This window comes from Castanea sativa, chromosome 5 (genome assembly GCF_040712315.1).
Source record: "Castanea sativa cultivar Marrone di Chiusa Pesio chromosome 5, ASM4071231v1".
In the NCBI taxonomy this organism is placed as follows: domain Eukaryota; kingdom Viridiplantae; phylum Streptophyta; class Magnoliopsida; order Fagales; family Fagaceae; genus Castanea; species Castanea sativa.
In genome coordinates this window covers 1,350,495-1,364,435 of record NC_134017.1, presented here as the reverse complement: position 1 = coordinate 1,364,435, position 13,941 = coordinate 1,350,495, and the positions used below count along the sequence as shown (strand labels likewise).

General features: G+C 32.8%; 2 protein-coding genes across 2 annotated transcripts; one reads left to right on the top strand and one right to left on the bottom strand.

Annotated features, from left to right (window-relative positions):
• The first annotated feature begins 876 nt into the window (after window positions 1–876).
• LOC142634359 (small ribosomal subunit protein uS2-like) lies at window positions 877–3,856 on the top strand. Its single transcript, XM_075808656.1, has 5 exons — window positions 877–1,113; window positions 2,061–2,323; window positions 2,487–2,684; window positions 2,778–2,976; window positions 3,545–3,856. Exons 1-5 carry the CDS (start codon window positions 969–971, stop codon window positions 3,637–3,639), a joined length of 900 nt encoding a protein of 299 aa, XP_075664771.1. The 5' UTR covers window positions 877–968; the 3' UTR covers window positions 3,640–3,856.
• Window positions 3,857–11,152: 7,296 nt separating this feature from the next.
• On the bottom strand, window positions 11,153–11,722 carry LOC142633331 (uncharacterized). The gene has a single exon (XM_075807557.1). It carries the CDS (start codon window positions 11,720–11,722, stop codon window positions 11,153–11,155), a length of 570 nt encoding a protein of 189 aa, XP_075663672.1.
• Window positions 11,723–13,941: the final 2,219 nt, after the last annotated feature.

Genomic DNA, 13,941 nt, shown 5'->3' with positions numbered 1-13,941 from the left:
AGATTGAACAATCGATGAGAATTTATATTTTAATATAATATAGTGTAAAATAGATATTTAAATATTAAGTGTTTTAAAAAGTGAGTACGTAAAATAAATAAATAAAATTTTATGCTAAAATAAATAAAAATTTTTTGCATAAAATGATGTAAATGTTTAGCCATAAAGAAGTGAATTTTATAACATTTTTTCCCTAAATTAGGATTTTATTTTATTTTAAAATAAAATATTATTTTCATCTCTAAAATCAATATCAATTTAATTTTTTGCTTTTAAACTTTAAAGTTATGTTCGGTTAAAAGTTTTATGTTTTATTGTCTTATTTATATTTTAAAAAAATGGTAACAAAACTAGCTTTTTGTTTTTAAGTTAATTTTTTTTGTCACATATTTAGTATACTATTAGAAACTATATTTTTTTTAATTACTAAATACAAATCAGGAAATTATAGGTACCTAAACACACAAAAAGATATTTTTTCATCCTAATTTTTTTAAAATTTTTTTATTATAAATAATTTAAGGAAAAAAGTACTATTTACAATAATTTTGGATTGGAGTATGAATTATTTTAATTGAAATTGGATAAAAATAAAATAAAATATTTATAAAAAGTGTAAATTATAGGTACTTAAACACAGTTAAAAAAGTTTTTCTTTCCTCCCAAATTTTTTAAACAAATTTTTTTATATAAATAATTTAAGGATTGGAGTATGAATTATTTTAATTGAAAATGGATAAAAATAAATAATGTGTATATATATATATAATGTGTAAAACGTAAATTGCATAGTAGGGAAAGGGGCATTTGAGTCATTAAGACGAAGCTAGGGTTTCAGTGTACCCCATTTATAAGCTACCAGTACAAAACCCTACCCGAATCCCTCTTTCATTTTCCTCTACCATTCACAGAAAGCTCAGGCACGGCAGGCAAGCTTTTGCAAAGCTCAGAGCTTTTTCAAAGCAAAAATGGCAAACACAACCGCAGCACCGCCACACCAGCTCTCCCAAAAGGAGTCTGATATTCAGATGATGTTGGCCTCCGATGTCCACTTGGGAACCAAGAACTGTGATTTCCAGATGGAGCGATACATCTTCAAGAGGAGAAACGATGGTATTTATTTATTATTTTTTCTTCCTCAACATCACTTTCTTAGATCTTTCTCTGTTTTTGGTTGTGTAGTAGTGTGTTTGGAATGTGAGAAAGTGTGAGTTTGGGAGAGAGAAAGGAGGGATTTTGAGATCTGGGTTTTGGTTTTTGTGTCTTTTGGAGAAATGGGTATTGCTTATTTGTTAGAGTTTGTGAAGAAAAAGGATGTGGGATTCGTGACTTTGTGAGTTTTTGGTTTCTGGGTTTTGGCTATTTTTTAGAGATCTTATTGTTATTTTTCTTAATGTGTGTATATTTGTTTGTATGTTGAAGATTGTTAAGATTGATGAACGTAATTGTCTTGATGTCTCACATTCTGCAACTTTGGATGCTGAAGTAATAGGAAGGTTTTTATGCATTGTGGTCAGTTGGTGAAACTGAAGACTTGTTTATACAATTGATTCCAAATCTTGGCCAGTTTGTCTGCTGTGTCTTTGTATAATTGATCTTATTGGATTTGGACTTCGGAGACAACATAATTTGTGTAATGATTTTGAGATTTATTTCTGCAAAAATGAAGATACCCTAGGATCGGCGTGGATGCTTGTTTCAATCTTTTGTGTAGAGTATCTGTTTTCAATCAATCTCAGAATGAGAAGTGAAATTTTGCATATTAGATTATATTGTTTTGTATTTCATCTGTAAATAGAATGCAGTTCTTAATTGCAATATATTGATTCAATTGAATTTTTTTGAAATTTGGGCTTGAAAATGCAGTTCTTAATTGCATTGTGTACTGCGAAAGTAAATCAAAAATACAAATGCTATAAAGAGCTTCATTTTCTTGTCTGTGTGTGTGTATATATACACATGAATTGGGGTTGTTTGATATTGCATGCGCAATTTGCTATTGTATGTGTATGTATTGATATACATTTTATAATACTTGATTACTTTTGTCTTGACTTTAGGCATTTACATTATCAACCTGGGAAAGACTTGGGAGAAGCTTCAGCTGGCAGCCCGGGTAATTGTTGCCATTGAGAATCCTCAGGACATCATTGTACAGTCTGCAAGGCCTTATGGTCAGAGAGCGGTCCTGAAGTTTGCTCAGTACACAGGTGCCCATGCTATTGCTGGAAGGCACACTCCTGGTACCTTCACCAATCAGTTACAGACATCATTCAGTGAGCCTCGTCTTCTCATCCTTACTGATCCAAGGACTGATCACCAGGTGATTACTGCTGTTCACAATTAACATGATGCCCATGCTATTGAGAACTTTGACTGTTATTAAATTTTAGGAATCATATTTATATTGATGTTCTTGCATTATTTTTGCTTTTGCTGCTTCTTGTTTGTACCAATGTTTACTCACTACCAAAATTTGACTGCAGCCCATTAAGGAAGCTGCTCTTGGAAATATCCCAACTATTGCTTTTTGTGATACTGATTCACCAATGCGGTATGTTGATATTGGGATCCCTGCTAACAACAAGGGGAAGCATAGCATAGGTTGTCTCTTCTGGCTTTTGGCGAGGATGGTTCTGCAGATGCGTGGTACTATTCGTGTTGGTGCTAAATGGGAAGTGATGGTATGTGGAAACTAGAATGCTTTGTTTGGTTGCCTTTTGCTGTTGGAAAGCTAAATTGCTAATTTAAAAATGGGCCATTCTTTGTATGTTTAGGTGGATCTATTCTTCTATCGGGAGCCAGAGGAGGCTAAGCAACAAGAAGAAGAAGAACCAACTGCTATTGCAGATTATGGAATTGAGTATTCTGCTGCTCCCCTTGCTGCTGACCAATGGCCTGTTCAAGGTGCCGATGCCCAGTGGAGCACTGAAGTTCCGCCACCAGTAGTTGCTGGTACCTGGGGCGCGGAAGCAGGTAGAACTAAATTACTTTCTTATACATTGGCTTGTTAAAATGGAAGATATTATCTTGTTGACGTTGTCTATCTAATTTTATTTGCATGGACATGAGCTATTATTTTTTGCATATATAATGTGATTGTTTATACATATTTTCCAAGAGCCTTGTGATTTATTGACATTGTTTATACATATTCTCTCATGCATGATAACCTGGCTTTGAGCTTAAATTCCCCTCCCCCTTTTTGTGTTAGTGTCTTGTTGCTTTTCTTACAAAGCTGATAGTTTGTGTTTACTTCTAAAAATTATATGATGGCTGTCGTTCTGTCCTTATCTGGTAACTTTTATACCTGTATTAAAAATTTTAACAACTCTTATTGGTTGGTTGTTCTTGGTTTCAATGCCTTCAATTGTTTAATTCCTTTACATTATTCAAAGTTTTTACTAAAAGAAACCTTTGCAACATATGCTTAACTTGTATTAAACTAAAACCGTTAATGCAGATAACTATGTAATATGGCATTTTTTAGAGCTGCTGACATGTTTTTAAATATATTTCTAAACCCTTTTGTGTTCTACTACAGCTCCTCTCACAAGTGAATGGGATGTTGTTCCACCACCACCAATGGCTTCTACTGTCATTGTTGAGAATGCTCCTCCTGCTACTGGCTGGGATTAAAAGAAGTTTGCCAGCTTTTTTACTTAAATGCTCTTTGCATTCAGGATTTTGAGTTAGATTTTTAAGTATTATCAATTTTCTGTTGGGAAATGAACAGCTTAGTTTTAGATTTGAGTTGCAGGGATTTTTGACTTTGTTAAGGATGCTTTATATTTTATGATTTAATATTTGTGTAACACATGTTTTATGAACTATCATAGAATTAAATTCTCTACAACCTGATTAAGTCTTTTAAGAATTTTTAAAAAGAGGGGATATTAATGCATGGGCAGGGAATTTTTATGATTTAATATTAATGATTGCAAAAGTGTTTTTCTCAAAAGATGTCAATTGATTTAGATATTATTTATAATGGATTTTATGCTCATGACAGGGGAATTCTTTTTGTTTTTGGTTTGATTTCTGGCTTCCTGTCAGTCCCCTTCAATCAATATGTACCCATTCTCATAAGCTGATGCATTAGTATCTTTCGGGAAAGACTTGATTTCTTCTTCAGTTGAATGTCTTGTCTATTTGTAGTTTAAGATGTTACTATAAGTTTCAGATTTTTTTAATCATCATATCATTATGATTTAGTCGGAAAATTCTGCGTATACGCTGAGAAACAGTGAATGAATTTCATAATATATGATTCTAGTCATTTTGCATGATAGCATTTTACCCATATTATTAAAAAAAAAGCATTAAAAAAACGAAATCATTTAATGAAAAATAAAACTCGAAATAGAGGACTATCTAATGGGCACTGTAATTATGCTAGAAAATAACTTTATAGAGAACAATGTCTTACAAATATATATCTCTAAAATGTATGGGAATATTTCATAATAATCTATTAAAAATCATTATTGCAAGAGTAATTATTCCTGATATATTCTTCTACTGCAAATGTTGTGACTTTGCATTATCATATCCGAGTAAAATTATCATCTCCTCCACTTGATATGCTACTTGAACAATCATTTGAAGCAGCACTCTTATAAGATTGGAAAGATTATTTTTGCCAATTTATTTACTATTTAGTTTATTTTTGTTATTATTTATAGGTCTTATTGTACTTTTTGGTATTATTTACAGGTCTTACTGTACTATTTCAGCTAACTTTTATTTTTATTTACGGTACTTTTAGCAAAAAGTTTTTAGTTTCAGTAAAATAAGTGACAGATTCAAATTATGACATATTTTAAAACTTATAACTATAATGCCAACGCAATTGAAACAAATCAACTAAGATTAGCCAAAAACAAAATTGTCTGTTTTGTGCTTTAGGGTCCGTTTAGATACAACAGAAAACACTGTAACAAAATAATTTTTAAATGTGTGAATAGTGCCGTGGGACTCATTTTTAATGAAAAAGTTGTTGAAAAATGAAGTTTGTGGGTCTTGTGAATAGTGCACGGGACACATGAGTGAGAAAAAGGGGCTAAAAAGTCAAATATATATAATTATTGTTCATATATAGTGAAATTTGTCCTCTTGATACGTGTTGCTTAAAAAAAAATATATATTGTAAACGCTGGATCCAAATAGATACTTAGTGTCCACTTCGAGACTCAAATCCCAAAAGGTGAATTCGAGAAATGGGCCTAGCCTAGAGTCCAACAAGAGACAAAAGGGACTTCTAATAGGAAGAGGCCATTTGGGCCTATGATTGAACTAAACCATGGTACTTGTTCTCTCGAGGCCCATTAGGTCTTGTTGTTAAGGTAATTTCAAAAACCTTACGTTTCCCAAGGACTTGAAGATTGTCCGAGGAATGACCTTCCTCCTAACTCGGGGTAACTTGTCACTCACTCTTCTCTTAAGGAATACATCGAAGAAAATGCAGAACTCAATGTAATAGTCACCTCCACATTAACGAACTCCTCCTATCTAATGTCAGCCACATTAAATGTTGAATGACTAGCCTGAACAATAGAAATACCTTCAAAAGTCTTTCTTCATGATCAAGAAATGGCAAGGCAAAAGGTTGATGGGACAAGTATCCCCTAAATCTAGCTAAGAGCAAGACAGTAGGATGTTGTCCAAGGAACGACCTTCCTCCTAACTAGGGGTAACCTATCACTCACTCTTCTCTTAAGGAACACGTCGAAGAAAATGCAGAGTTCAATGTAAAAGTCACCTCCACATTAATGAACTGCTTCCACCTAATGTCAGCCACATTAAATGTTCAAAAGTCTTTTTTCATGATCAAGAAATAGCAAGGCAAAAGGTTGATGGGACAAGTATCCCCCCAAATCTTGCTAAGAGCAAGATAGCTGGATGAAGGGATATGGCTATAAAAGGAGGAAGAAAGCAACAAGAAAACGGATCTAGAAAAACGGATCCAGAAAAACAAGAGGACTGGAGCAAGAACAAGAGAGAGAAAGAAAGTTGGAACTTTTCACCTTTATTCATCACTTAGAATACCTTTTTTGTACCACGAGAACACCTTTTTCTTCGTATATAAACACACGATTCAGTTACTTATTGTCTTTGACTATCTTTTTGGTCTTTCCATTGTAAATTATCATCTCCCACTTTTTAGAAATTAGTAGTATTGATCAAGAATTTTTGTTAAGTACTCCTAATTAGTATTTTTTACCCCCACAAGAACTCTCACATGTCTTGTGAATGGAACCCCAAGTCTTTCATTCATCCCTTTCCAAATGAAGGTTTTACCTTGAAGATATGGCTATCTAGTTTTAAGTAGAGATAGCAAGTAGTAACACAACTATTTTTATTACTTCATTTATAGTTTTCATGATATGATATATTGTGAATAATGCAACATTACTTTCACAAACATCTAGTGTTGACACTATTTTATTTACATCAACCATAACATACTACACCAATAATTTTGGAGGGAAAAATTCGAATAAACTACGATTTTGGTCTCTATACTTTACATCATATTTCAATTTAATTTCTAACATTTCAATTGTGTCAATTTGATTCCTAACTTTTTAGTGTTGTGTCAATTTAGTTCATGTCGTTATCTCTTGGATGGAAATTGTTAACATGGCAAACGACCAAAATAAAAAAATTAGCTTATTGTCACATTAACATAAACATATTCTTTATTTTTGTCATTTGTCACGACAACAATTTCCATCCAATAGATAATGACAAGAACAAAATTAACACAGTATTGAAAGGTTATGGACCAAATTGACACAATTGAAAGGTTAGAGACCAAATTAAAATATGGTGCAAAAGATAAAACCAAATATGCAATTTATCGAAAAAAAAATTGTTTTAATAAATTTTTATCAGTTATTTTCTTTTCTGTTCTTTTTCATCCTATTACTTGAACATGGATGAAATTGACAATAACATGCCTTCTTGTATAGATCAGTTTCTGCATTCTCGTTCTATTGGTATTATTTGTCTTGTTTGTTGGAGTTTGATTTTATTAATGTTTATTTCAAGGCAAATTAGTGTTAGAGCAATCCAGTAGGATTGAATCCTTTATGTTTCATGCAATTTTGAGATAACTCACTTCAATTTAGTTTACTTTGAGTAGGCATGGTAACTTATTCAAGTAGCTAAACTTAGTCAATTAGGAGCCACTTTAGGATTTCTCATTTCCATGATTAACTAGTGCATTTCTCCAAAAATCTTATCAAGTTAAGCGTTTACAGACCCCAGGCTCTAGTCTAAGAAATCAAAATTTTACTTCGAGCTAGCACCAGCATCTTGAGATCTATCTCAAGTATATAACCTGAAAACAATAGTAATAGATCATGGTTAATTTAAAATTGGTTTTCAATAAAATAGTAACCAACTGTCTCTCAAAAAAAAGTGCACCATTATTTGACAATACAACGTGCCAAAGTGTCTGAGCACACCATATTGCTTCATATTTTTAAGTCAGAAATAGAAGTAGAACAAATAAGCAAGCATCATTCCCCAATCTTGGTTATTGATTTCTTCTTTAGCCTATCATATAAAGCAGAGCAAGAGAGCATTTTTTTTTTTAAATTGCTGAATGAGCTAGAGAGCATCTAATCAATTACTGGTGAGGCAGCGGTATAGGCTTGTCTACCCATGTTCATCAAATTTACAAACCTAAAAAAGCAAACCCATGTAGCAAAAACCCAGTCGATTCTTTCAATTTCTCATTACAAGCCAAATCCATACAAAACTGAGAAGCCAAACCCATATGAAACCAAAATCAAAAACCAAAATCTAGCATTCATTTGGATAGTGCTGAAAATGAGAGTGTCTGCATTTTATGTTTGTTTTTTTTTTTTTTTGAAAAGCGCGTTTCAGTAACTTTATACTTTTCCAATGCACAGGATCCACAAATCTTTTTTTTTCAGCAAAGCTTTCATAAAAAATGGGTCTCACGCCACTATTCACACATTTAAAAATTATTTTTCTACATTGTTTTCAGCAAAATAAGCGGTATTAAAACACACCCCTAATATTACAAAACTAAGAAGTTGAGTCTTCAACCACACCCTCCATCTCAACCTCCATTTTGCTACCACCTACCACCACCACCTAAGACCCAATCATCAATCTCAACCTCTCTCTTTCTAACCCAAATCAAACTAATCTTGACCTCTCTCTCTCTCTCTCTCTCTCTCTCTAAGGAGAGACAAATTTTCAAATAAGTAGAGAGAGAGAGAGACACACACACACACACACGAAATTGAAAAATGAAAGTGTGTGGCCGTGTGGTTTGAAAGATAAATCTTAACTCAGTTGTGATGTTTTGGTGTGGTTTTGGGGTTTGATTTTTAGGTTTGTTGTGTTTAATTTTGTGTTTTTGTTTTCCAAGGAAAAAAAATGAAAAATGAAAAACAAATAAAAAAATTTATTGAAAAAATAAAATTGAAGGATTTATTTTAAATTTAGAAACTGAAATGGATGCTGATGTGACATTTTTTGAATGCCAAATAATTTTTTTAATATTGTTTTAATAGCCAACATGTAATGTGCCAATGATGCACTCTATCTGCGATATTTCTAATAGTGAGATGACAGTAAGGACTAAATTGATAACAATTTCATTGACCAAAATAGGACCTTCAAAAAATTGGGTACCAAAATGGAAAATAGCTCAATGTGTAGGGACCAAAAAGTTATTTTTTCCTAATTTAAAATCAAAAAATGTACACATCCTTTGATATACCAGCCCCTTATCAATATAAATACATCTCATTTCCCATTATTTTTACCCTAAGCACCCACATATGAGTTGAGAGAATTGGAGCCATTGTTAAGAGACTCAAACACAATAAATTCTCTATAATTTTCCCTTTGATCATAGCCAAACCTTGAAAGAAGATCATCGCAATAATAATCATACCATTCATTAAGTATTGTGAGTGAAATTGGTTGCTGGGAACCATTGGAGTTTGCCCAATTTCAGCCTTGAAGGCTTAAAGGTCCAGCTGAGCTTTGTTGAGGGATCGGGGAAGCTAGATTGAAGAAAAGACTCAATCAGGGTTGTCAGTTTTGGGTACATAGATAACACTAGGCTTGGAGGATTTTGTGCGTGTCTTATACTGCAACTATTCTTTCTAGTTGATCATTCGACGACAGTCTAGCCGCAGAGATATTTTTACATCAAGTACCCCAATTTTCCTTTTTGATAACACTTTTGGTATTATCTTAGGTTTGGTTCTCTTTATTTATTGCCCTTTATCTTTTTTGAAATGTTCAATATGCCTATCCATGCAATTATTTGTATCCATGCTTGGTTAACTTGGTTAATCATGTATATATAGCATTAATTGTTGGATTAGTCGTAAATAAAATTTGGGGTCTAATTAAATCATTACCTAATTTAAGTAGGTAATATCTCAAAAAGAAACTTTGGTTGTGACTATCCTATTAATAAATAAAAAAATTAATAGTTTAGTAAAATAAGATCTCGTTCAGCTAAGGTAAGACTTTCCTCTCATAGTTTGTGATTATAATTTCTTTAGTTTATAATTATACAGATACATAAGCTAAATTTCTGCTGACATGAAAGTATATGCCAAGAAAATATTACTAAAAGTTCAAAGACTACAAATAATTGAAAGTCTACATCATGGTTTTAAATATCGGTAGGGTCAAAGAATCAAAACAACTACCGGTTCTCAGTTTTTACCGATTTTTTTACCCGTTATGGAAGTTTTTACCGAACAGGATTGGTAGCTATTTCCGATTGAACTGGCTAGTTCGGTGTTTGAAAACCATAGTTTGTACACGGCAGGTATGTCATTTGTGGATATGCCCAATGGTGAAAGTGTCTGAACATTATCTACGAAAGACAACCTTAATTAATTTTATACATATTGCTTATTTCTTCTAAATTTGGGATGAATATACTTTTTTATATCTAAATATAATAAGAAGAAAAAATCCCATTTGTGAAGTAAAGAAAAGGGGCACATCGTGAACAAAGATTGTAATTCCACAAAAAAACTTTCTCATGCAAAAGAGAGACTTAAATCCTAATAATATGACATCAAATGTTCAAATGTACTAATCAAATGTCCAATTACAAATCAAATGTTGACAAACTCAAATCAAATGCTCCTAAAATCAACTAGACAGTCGGGACAGGAGTCTCTCTCCATCTTCGCATGCACCTTGGTTAATGTCCTTGGTATAAAGTTGGCTTTGTCTGCTTTCCAAACAAAGCCTTCGGAGTTAGTGGCTTCCAGTTTCTCAGACTTAAAGAGTCTTCATTACTGGACGTTCTCAATTCTCTCTCTATTTTGGCAGTTTGGTTCTATTGTAGTGTGTTGGATTATGAGAAAGTGTAAGTGGGGAAGTGAGAAATGAGGGATTTTGAGTTTTGGATTTTGGTTTTTGTATAGTTTTGACTAATGGGTATTGGTTATTTGTTGGATTCTGTGTTTGTGTTTGGATGATTAGAATGTCCGAGTGACACAAATATCACCATTTTGTTATTATTTTTCTCCGATATCTTAATAAGTTTCTTTGTAAAAAAATTTGCAGTCTATATTGTTATATTTTATAGAGAAAAAGAGTAGTGTAGTAATCTAATTATAGCATAGTGACTGATATAGATAAACATATTTAATGCCTACTCAAGCAAGCAAATATAACAGTGATAAATAAAAATGTACATATCATTATTATTATTTACATTATTATTTTACTATTTTTCTCTTCTTTTTTTTTTGTACATAGTGTGCCTTATTTTGAAAACTCATTATTGGAAACTTTGTTTGGGTATGCCACTTTTTTCCTAGTTGAAAGAGAATTTTTCATGATAATTGGTATGCCATTTTTGTTCTATATATATATATATTTTTGGAAGAAGACCACTTCGCTTTTATTAAATAGGATTGGCTAAATTAGTCTGAAGTACAAAAGAAACTGGTTGTGAAACATCCTCCATCCACACAACAAAATCAGAGATATTTAAATCACATCGAGCAAGACTATGAGCAACCTTATTACCTTCTCCCTTCAGATGAGAGTACCGTAATTGATGAAAAGAACTAGAAAAGTGACGAACATCTTGAATTAGCAGACCATCAGGCGACATTAGTTCACGTTAATGTTGCTGAGACGACATTAGTGTTAGAGAATCCCCCTCCAAGACAGCCTGAGTAAAGCCAAGTTTCGTCGCTAACTGAAGACCTGTATGTGTAGCTATAGCTTCAATAGCACTTGGACTGTAAGCTTGATTTAGCTGTTGGGATTGAGACGACAACACAAAGCCTTCTCTATTCCGAATGACAATACCAGCACCAGCTTTATTTTCCTCCGAAAATACCACTTCGTCGAAATTTACTTTAACAAAACCAGGAGGTGGGGGGCGCCAGCAAACCCGAGTCAAAATCGGTGGGGGCTTTGGTGGTGGTTGCATCGCCAAAAATTCTTCAAGTTGATCCTTGGACAACTGAGGTATGAGATGGAGAGCGCAACAGGGATGTTGTAATCTGACCTGGTTGCGTTGGTTCCAAATTGGCCATACGATCATTGCAAAATATTCTGGGCTATTGTTTTCCTTAAGAATCCAAGCTACCAGTTCTTTGAAGTCTCCAAATTGTATGCCTGACCGAAAACCAGAGCTCCACATCGGAACAATCAACGTCAACTTCTCAGCATGACCAAAGAGCATGGAGCACCGTTTCTAGACAATCCTGACAGGGATCGCATGTGGGAGATTCAATGATCATACGACAAACTAAATTCGTCTTTGTGGGCAGTGAGTTTCAACAGGCACTCCAAACAAAATTCTTCACTTAATTCGGCACCTGCAAAGACCAAATACTCTTCCACAAAAGTGTTTCCCTGATAGTCCTCCATATCCCTAACCTCAAGCTCTTCTTCCTCCTTCAAGAACCGGAATTACAGGAATAGCAACCATCACGCGTCATTGGCCAAAACAGAGCGTCCTTAGATTCACTCTAGATATTGGGATTTCGTAGAGTTAATTAGCTTCCTCCGGTGCAAATATCCCATCAATGACGCCATTTTCCCACTGCCTAGTTGTATCATCAATAAGCAGATCAACTGTGTCCTCTTCCAAGGACGCAATCATGGGAGAACAAACTAATGGAGGGTGCTTCTTGGGAAGCCACTGATGCTGCCATATTTTTAGATTTTTTCCATTCCCAATTCACCAGTGAGCATCTCTTTGAATAACATCCCTTTCTTGTAAGAATACTATGCATACTATCCGGACCTTGAGTCTTTAGCCTCCATAATAGAACAATTAGGGAAAAAGTGTGCTTTAAAGACTTTGTAAAAGAGTGAATTCTTGTTGTGTAACAATCTCCAAGTTTTTTTTCGCCAATAAAGAATCATTAAACATCGCCAAATCTCAGAAACCATTTTCCCCTACAAACTTGGATTTTGTCAACTTATCCCACTGAAGCCAATGAATCTTCCTACTATCTCCACATTGTCCCCACCAAAATTTCCTAATCACAGTCTCAATATCATTGCACAAGCCAATGGGTAATTTGAAGCATCCCATAGTGAAAATTAGAATGGCTTGGGTAATTGATTTTATCAAAACTTCACGACTAGCTTGTGATAATAACTTCTCTTCACAACCTTGTAATTTTCTCCATATTCTTTCTTTGATGTAATTAAAACTCTCTTTTCCCCCTTCCAATTAGAGATGGTAGTCCAAGATATTTTTCATATTGTGTTATTTCTTGCAATCCCAAACTTCCTTTGATAGCAAGACATACATTCTCCGGTGTGGATTTACTAAAGAACAAAGCTGTCTAGTTCTTATTCTTGTTCACTTTTTCACCATTTTTGTTTAAGTTGAAAGAGAATTTTTCATATTATCAAAAAATATGGGTAACCTTCTCTTTTCCCATATGAAATTCTTAATAGATTAACCTTTTGTATTAGAGAAACAAAAATTTGACGAACTCACAAATATATAATTATTTTTGAGTAACTTAACCACATATTTATGTTTTATATTTTTTTATTGCGTGTATTATAAAATAGGTTTATGTGTTTTGTTGGTTTTTGTTTCAATATATTTTTTTTTTTGGTGAATAGAAAATTATATTAAAGCTTAGGTACCAACTTAAAGAACCCAATTTAAATCCTCCATCCAACTTATTGTGAGAAAAAAAAAATGTGTTCCCTTTATATATTAATAACTATTATACATCACCTATAAAAAATTAATACTTAATAAAAATGAGTACATGTACCTCATTAAACACATGACAATAAGTGTGGTTGCCTAAAATGTTTATCAAAATTATAAATTCTAAGAAAATATAATTATTTATTGTTAATATAAGTAATAATAAAAATTATATAATTCATTGAAATATTTGCTTAGGTGGAAGGTTAAATGAATATATAAATAAATAAATAAATATATATATGTGTATGTGTGTGTGTGTGGATTCAAATTATACCTGGTGTAACATTGCTTAGAGTTATACCACCCAATAACATTTTATTGAATTCATATTTTAAAAAACCAACCGTTGGATTACATGTTTTATATATTTTCAACATACATGCCAATTTCCATGCAAAACGGATATAATTTACCATTCGATTATAAACTCATCTTTTATGCATTATATCTCTCTTTTGTAAAAGAGTGGCAGCATAACCCTAGATAAAAGATGAGGTTAATAATTCACAAATGAGGTTCCTACTTCTATATAGATATATATATATATATATATATATATATATATATATATATATATATAAATATATAATGATTTGTCTATATTTACATATATATATGTAAGTGCACAATTGCACCTGGTCTCAAGAACAGTTATGGGCTCAGGCCCAATGAGCCTTAAACAATATGAATTTGTAGAGTGTGGGCTTGAAACCCAG